Below are 7,293 nucleotides of genomic sequence, written 5' to 3'. Positions count from 1 at the left end.
ATCAGCCGGTGGTGCGTCGCCACAGCGTCAGGCATGATCTCGGGGCACGCAGCCCACAGCGCAGTGCTGCTCTCGATGTCAGTGAACACAAGCGTCACGGGGTCTGTGGTCTCCTTCGGGGCGTTGTTGTTGTCACGGGCGTCTCTCTGGCGGCACAAAAGGCCCACGATTATTGCAGCCAACAGTACACCCGTGGCAGAGCCAACGATGATAGCGATGAATTGGTCACTTAAAAACCTCTCCTCAGGGAATCCCGTGTACTCCATCGACGGCGTCACAGCGGGGAACAGCTCAGGCACTGAGGGGTCCACCACACGGGCCATCGACCACACAGAAATGTGCCTCGCACCATAGTTCACAGCACACTCGTTCCCGTTCACATTCTTCGGACTGCCGCACCTCTTGCCGTCCTTGAAGGGTCCGTACACAATATCGCCCACAACGACGACAACATTCTTGTAGAAGAAATCAATCACGGCGTCAGCGTTCACCAGATCCATCCGAGAGAGAACTGTTTTCAAAAGCAGTGTACTGGCAAACGCCCTCAGCGTCAAGGGCGTCCATTCTCTCTTGTCCTTCACAGCAGCGTGGAACCGCTGCACCGTCTCAGACGTCGTGCTCTCGTCTGCCCAGTGCGGCAGGCTCGTCGCGAACGCAAGGCGCCCAGCAGCAGCCGCACTCCCATTGAACGCAGCAACAAACTCATCGTAGAACAACGAGACTTCCGACCACAGTACAAACACACGCACACTGCTGTGCTTCGCCAGGTGCACCGCGATCACAGAGATATCAGCAGCAGCAAGGCCCACAACGAATACATCGCCATCGTGTGGCAGGTAGTCCCCCAGCGCGTCACCACCAGCCAGCAGCGCAGAGGACCACAGCGACCCACCAAACGTCACAAGTGAACGCCGCAACACATTCACCACTGCAGCAGCCTCACCGCTGCGGATCACAGCGTGAGTGTTGGCGCTGGTCGTGTTGGCGCTGGTCGTGTTGCCGAGGTACTGCGCAAGCACAAAGAACTCCTGCTCCAGCGTTGTTGAAAGTCGGATAACGCGTCGGCGAAACTTGTTCAGATGTGGATGAAGATTCTGTGGGTCGATGAATACCACCGTTTCGTCATCGAGCATCTCCTCTGTCATCACACCACATACGGCATGGGTGCGCTTTCTCTCCTCCTCATCCCTCAGTGTTGTCTTTGCATCAGCTGTAGAGGTATTTATTATCTGAAGAACAGCAATCCGTGTATTCATGGCGTTCGACCAACCCTGCAGCGCAGCACTTGCACCTGCTCTCATGCCGAGCGTTGCCCTCATCGCATAGGTATCGTCAGTCATCAGGAAAAAAATCCCATTCAATGGTGGGTACAGGCGAATGTCTCCTGTGTAGCACTTTAAGAAAGGAAGCGTCAGTTCCCCGCTCATTATCTTCTCAGCGCGGTACCCCTCCACAAACCGCTTCATGTAGACCGTCCGCCCACCCTGATTGCAGCGGCAGATAGCACCCTCTTCTGCAGCAGTGGCACTGCAATCACCACCGTAGTCGCCAATCACAAGATCATCGATCAAATACCGGCGTTGGCTGAGAATCGAACGTCTGAAAGACCCCCTCTCCCTCGCCCACCTGTGGCTGTTCAGCGCCTTCCACAGCACCTCACCGTCAATCCAACCAGCAACCATCATTTCACCGTCGTTGTCGTTCTCCAGAAAGTGCTTGGTGCTGTTGTACACCTTATTCTCTTCGCTCGCCAGGTATCTCTCCATCACAGTCTGAAAGCGTTTGATTGCCTCGTACTGCGTGTCCTTCGCAAGTGGGTTCGTACCTGTCGTGATGACTTGACCGGGAATAAAGGGAGCGCCACCATTCACAGCTTCGCGCCACGTCTCAAGCAAACCGTCCTGTAACGTTCCAGGGAGAAGTAGGCATGCACCAGCTGTACGCTCATCCGTCAGCATCCGCGTAACGAACTTCGCAGTGTCCTTCAGAGGTGCACCGAACACAATCACAGCCTGCGGGCGTGTCGCCGCGAACTCCTCCCACGTGGCATTGAACACACCATCGTCGGTAGATTTTGTCAGAGAGCTCTTGAGAGTAAAAACACCACAGAGCTCATAATCCATGTCATTCAAAAGATCTAAGGTGCGCGTGTACTCATAATCCCCAAACGACACGTTCTGCAGGTACATGAATCCCAACCGCCACATCCTAAGCTCGTTAACGGCGTAGTGGATGAGGGCCAGCAGCTCAGCAGCGGGGTCAGTGCGCACAAAGTAGAGGTGAGGATTCCAGTTCCGTACGATGCTAGATCCAGTAAGCGGAGCAAATGATACCAGGTCGTGTTCTTTAAGCGCAGCGAGTGAGTGGTATAAAGGCTCATCGCCGACGGGTCCCTGCAGAAGAAGAATGTCCTTGTGTTCCTTCATTGCTTCTTTAATTGCATCAGCACCGCCATGAACCTCCATTTCCTTCACAATCCTTTCCACACGGAAGCCATCCGCCAGTGTATAGTTACGTGACCACAGTGACGCATTGAATCCAGCATTCATGGCGTTATAGAGAGCCGGGGACAATGACATAGAGGGGACTCGAAGTTCCAGAATCTTCACTCGCTCCTGTGCCCGGCCTTCCTCCGACATCACGCCGTCCACACCGTAGCACAGCAAAACTACACAGGCTATTGCCGCACGCACCACCGAGAGTGTATTCACACCGCCTGTCCATCGTGTGCCCCCGTCGCACTTCCCCCAACGACGTATTTCACGCGTGGGTACGGCTGCCAATTTCGGCACCGCATCCAGCCTGTCGGATCTCATAGGTACACAAATAATGCCTTTCTAGCATAAACAGATCAGGGAAACAACAAGAGGACACGCTGTACAACGATATCAGACCAAATACACACCTCCGTCATCACAGCCGTCTCGCCTCCAGCCGCGGGACAAGTCGAAGGAGAGTCACAGGAGGATACACACATTTACGTTCCCAGACAGTCTTGCCGCCCAGCTGGCAGCCCCACACCCAGGTGGCACCGCGTGCGTCGTGAGCCGCTCCTCCGCCAGGATGAAGCACAGCCCCGTGTCTTTTCGCACGCCCACTGCGTTGGTCAGCACACTCGTGCGGCCCGACGTCACGGACTCCACCAACGCGAAGCCCATCACAGCGCCTCGACGCACACGCGACTCGAACACAGCGAACGGAATGCGCCGCAGCGTGCCGTCTGGCAGTTCCTCCAGCTCCGTCGCAGCGCTCAGCGCCAATATGCGGCCGGTCAGGTCGACGTCCTGGGGGAGCACATACTCCAGCGGCACACCGCACTAACTCGTCGACGGTGTTTCCAGCGGCCCGGAGTCACAGTTTGTCATCGGCATAGAAGTCGCCAGGGATCCCGCCTCGCGCCGCCCGACCACCACGAGACGGACGAGGGGCACATCCACCGTGAGCAGTGTCGACCTTGCAGAAGAGGTGCGAGTGCCGAAGAAGCACTAAAGCCAGCACTGACGCTTGCAGAAGACGTCGTCGATCGGCACAGTCCGCCCTGTCGAATCCAGCAGGAAGAGGTGCACAGTCAGTCTGTTGGGGCAAACAACAGCAGACGGCGCAGCACCCGCAACATATAACGCAGCCACGAGCTTCTGCTGCAGCCATTGCGCCACTCGCAACAAGCACATAGCCAATATCCGTCTCCGTGGGGGTGCCGACCAGGGTGTCGAGCGGGTTCGTGCGCCTGCAATCCTCCTGTCAGGCTTCCGAGTGCCCCTACACCCACGCCGCCTCAACAAGCCAGCTAGATATCGCCAAGTAGTCAACAAGCAATCCACCAACGCAGACACAATCACCGCACGCCATGCATCCCGGGCCCACCTGCAGCAGCTGCCGCACCACGTGCATGAAGAGGGAAGGGCCCCCGTGGTTCACCACGCCCTGGCACGCGTGCAGGGCCGATGCAAAGCACATCTCCTCGTCGACATCCATCACGAGCTGCACGGCGTAAAGGGGCACTAAGCCAGGATGGCCGAAGCGAGCCAGTGCCGTTTCCTCTTCCCGATTCAGCTCTGCATCATTGCGTGTAGGGTTCCAATAGCCAGTGATGTTGGAGAGGTGAGTGGGTGGCATGGGTTGTTGAATGTGTAAGTGGTGTTTCACCAACGCGACAACATCCGGTACACACGGGTCCTCGCGCTGTGGAAGAGCAGAGGCCGTCTTGGCTTCTTTATCGCACGCCTCATTCGTGGCAACGCTACAATGGCCAAATATAGATTGCAACAGTGGGCTTGCTGTTCAGCCTTGTATGTTCAATAGCAAATTCCATGGTGCACGCAAGATTCGGCCTGTTACTGTCAGGGGTCCTGTTTGGAGCGCCATGAGGAGTGGCAGGGAGTCCGTGAAGACGGAGACGCTGTATGGGCGAGCATTGCGTCGTGGGATGATGCACAGCACTTTCTGCATGCCAATAAATAGCGCAACAGATTCAGCGCGGTGGCAGGCACCCCATTGTCCCACCACTCCCTTTGGTTTGGGTGATGAGACCCCCGTTGAGGTAAATCATGGCTGCTGCGCCAGCCTTCACGCCCAACTCCAAAGAGTCATCCGTCCATAGTTCGCGGTGCAGGCGCTCGGGTGGTGTAGAACCTTCCCGGCGGAAGTGTCGGGCAATCCATCCGTCGCACATCTGAAGCTTGAGTTTGTCTACATCATCTGCTGCAATGTCTTCGGGCGATGTATGAAACAGGGCCCAGAATGCCCGTCGCAGCGTGAAGGGTGTTAGGGGCGGGGGCTCTTGCTTCGACACAGAGATGCGGGCACTGCGCCACCACGGTGGTATACACTTGTCGTGCGGGGTGTCCAGTCAAGTATACAACTTTAGCGGTAGCACGCACTGCTCACCCTCGTGCTTCGCACAAGGGGATGTATTGGAGGCTACGTGACAGTAGCATCGTACTTGGTGGATGCGGGTTGGCCTCAAGCAAGGCATCCTCCGTGTGGCTGCCTTTTGCGATGCCGGCAATTGTGCTACAGGCTTTGTACGGTCCAGCAGCAAGAATTGATCGCGGGACTGGGGATGCGCCCCAGTACCATACTTCGACGTCACACAGAGGTTCGGCCTGCACAACCGCCAAGTAGAAGGAACGCAGTTTGTCTCGCTTTGGTCCCTAGCCGCAGGATGCGACGGCCGCCAGCTGCATGAGCAGTTGGTTGGCCGGCTTCTGTAGGTGCGCCACATGGGAGCCCATTCCGCGGTAATTCTGGAACACGATTCCCAGCGGCGTTGGAAGCCGTTCCATGGTGGCAGGTGCATCATTGTAGGAGAGAGAGCAGGGGGTTCGCAGCTTTCGCCCCGAAGAAAGTCGACCTCGTTTTGGTTGCGTTGGCCTCCATGAAGTATTGCTTCGCCCAGGATGTCCCCGCGTGGAGTCCCTGATGCGGCGTGGCATTCAGAGTCTCTCGATCGCTATGGCGGGCAACCAGGGTGAGGGCATCCGCAAAGAGGCCGCGCCGTAACAGCGGGACCTCAGCCAATCGGATGCTGAGAGAGATCATGACAATGATGAACACGAGTGGCCCTAGTGCCGTGCCCTGCGGGACTCCTCGCGTGAAGGTCAAAGGAGAGGAGTGCCACCATCCCTACACTATGGGCGAGAGGGGAGGGAGAGACAGCAGCGTACAGAAGCACAACGCGAAGACCACGATACAGAAAGGAGCAACACGCACAGTTCGCCAGTCAGGCCCTACTACTTCAAGTGATCCCACGCACTACAAAATAAACGAGCCCAGCGCCTCCATGCACCGTCCTCGTATACATAAATATGCAACATTTTAAATCTCTTCGGATAAAGAATTTTTGGTGTGCTCGAATTGGCATTGTGCACAATTGCGTGCATGTTTCATTATTGGTCGTCTTTCGTAGAATCAATAAGAACTCCAGCTGTTATCTTTTAGTAGAACCAATCAATTTTAGAGATCGTATCACAATCTCGCCTCTCCCCACGAAGCACGTTCCACATTAATTAGGATGAGAACACAAAACAAAGAGGATCAGAACGCGAGCCGATGCGGCATCGCGCAGTGCATTCAGAAGTGCAGCATCGCTTGCTAAATTCTTCCGGGCCACCATTTCATCATATAGGTGTGGTGTGGATTCGGTTGAAACCAAAATAGCTCCGCACCGGTATGAGAGAAACGCAGTCAGCCTCGGAATGAATGCACTTTGAGAACCTTTCAGTACGTATTCACAGCTCCTCCATGATGCCGTTTAATAAATTTTGGCACAATAACCATCAGAGAAAAGCGCACAAAATAGGCCTAACCGATTTCGTGCTATATCACTTAGTGGTGTGTCTCGTCTTTTGTGGCGTAGAAAGGCTTGGAAAGCTTCTACTTGGTTGCATCATTGCAAGTATAAATTATGGGCACAGAAATGTCCCTTGTTGTTTCGCCTTTATACAGACCGGACAGAAATCATAGTTTACATCCGCAGTCTACATTATATTTCCTTCTCTGGGAAGGAGGGCCTGTAGGTGAGCCAACACAACCATGGTGCTTAGAGTGTTTCGGAGTGAGTTAGTAAGCTATTTTTTTTTTGAGTTATCAACAGCAAATCTGTCTTGCGAAATGATGCCCACCAGCCTCTTTGCCGGCCCATAATAAACAATACGCGATAGTAACCAACCTCTACGCCTACACTGGCCAAGGCGAAAGAAAGAGGTACGGCAACACCGCTGTTCCTCCAATCAACAGGAGGAAAGAGAGTCGTGTCAGTCTAGCTATTCACGGCAGTGGCCACATCATCCAAATCAGTCCCCAGCGCCCTCAACGGAACCCAATTCCGGACTTATCCCAAAGCCGTGGCCAAACAAGGCTCCTCCCTGATCTTCCCCAGAGGAGGATAGCCGATGCAAAAGAGAAGGCAGACTCCCTGTACAATTTGACGACGTAAACGAATGACTCTCATGAGTCAATCCAATACGCTGCATCACCTTCTCAATTTTCAGCGAGAGACGCAGTAGCAGCAGACGGCAGTATTCGTCATCAGACACAGAGGAGGCCCTCGGCGGCAGACGAACACTCCAGCGCTCGCAGTACGGTCTCAACACAATCAAACGCTGCGGCGGGGTGAAGGCACCAAACACAGTCACCAGCACATGGCTGCTGAACGATGCAGGGCCACTCAAGCCACTTACACTGGAATCAAGCTCGCTGCTCGACGCATAATCTTCCTCCTCGTCAAGGTCCTGACGGTCAAGCCGCAGTGCGGCGAAGGTGCGCCCGGGCACAGCGTTCAGCTGGTACATC

General features: G+C 55.1%; 5 protein-coding genes across 5 annotated transcripts; all 5 read right to left on the bottom strand.

The window, feature by feature from the left end:
* On the bottom strand, positions 1-2,816 carry DQ04_08541040 (receptor-type adenylate cyclase; the record flags this gene model as incomplete). The annotated part of the gene is made up of 1 exon (XM_009315602.1): positions 1-2,816. A coding segment is annotated over one exon (2,816 nt), but the record flags the coding sequence as incomplete, so codon positions are not given.
* Positions 2,817-3,759: 943 nt separating this feature from the next.
* DQ04_08541030 (putative mucin-associated surface protein (MASP)) lies at positions 3,760-4,116 on the bottom strand (the record flags this gene model as incomplete). The annotated part of the gene is made up of 1 exon (XM_009315601.1): positions 3,760-4,116. The coding sequence occupies one exon, from the start codon at positions 4,114-4,116 to the stop codon at positions 3,760-3,762; it is 357 nt and encodes a 118-aa protein (XP_009313876.1).
* A 355-nt stretch (positions 4,117-4,471) lies between these two features.
* DQ04_08541020 (hypothetical protein) lies at positions 4,472-4,672 on the bottom strand (the record flags this gene model as incomplete). Its single annotated transcript, XM_009315600.1, has 1 exon — positions 4,472-4,672. One exon carries the CDS (start codon positions 4,670-4,672, stop codon positions 4,472-4,474), a length of 201 nt encoding a protein of 66 aa, XP_009313875.1.
* Positions 4,673-4,849: 177 nt separating this feature from the next.
* Positions 4,850-5,302, bottom strand: DQ04_08541010 (hypothetical protein; the record flags this gene model as incomplete). The annotated part of the gene is made up of 1 exon (XM_009315599.1): positions 4,850-5,302. One exon carries the CDS (start codon positions 5,300-5,302, stop codon positions 4,850-4,852), a length of 453 nt encoding a protein of 150 aa, XP_009313874.1.
* Positions 5,303-6,794: 1,492 nt separating this feature from the next.
* DQ04_08541000 (putative receptor-type adenylate cyclase) lies at positions 6,795-7,292 on the bottom strand (the record flags this gene model as incomplete). The annotated part of the gene is made up of 1 exon (XM_009315598.1): positions 6,795-7,292. One exon carries the CDS (start codon positions 7,290-7,292, stop codon positions 6,795-6,797), a length of 498 nt encoding a protein of 165 aa, XP_009313873.1.
* Position 7,293: the final 1 nt, after the last annotated feature.

The sequence above is a fragment of the Trypanosoma grayi genome (assembly GCF_000691245.1).
Source record: "Trypanosoma grayi strain ANR4 Tgr_854_V1, whole genome shotgun sequence".
NCBI lineage: Eukaryota > Euglenozoa > Kinetoplastea > Trypanosomatida > Trypanosomatidae > Trypanosoma > Trypanosoma grayi.
Note: the sequence above shows the minus strand (reverse complement) of the source record. Positions and strands in the feature narration are given on the sequence as shown.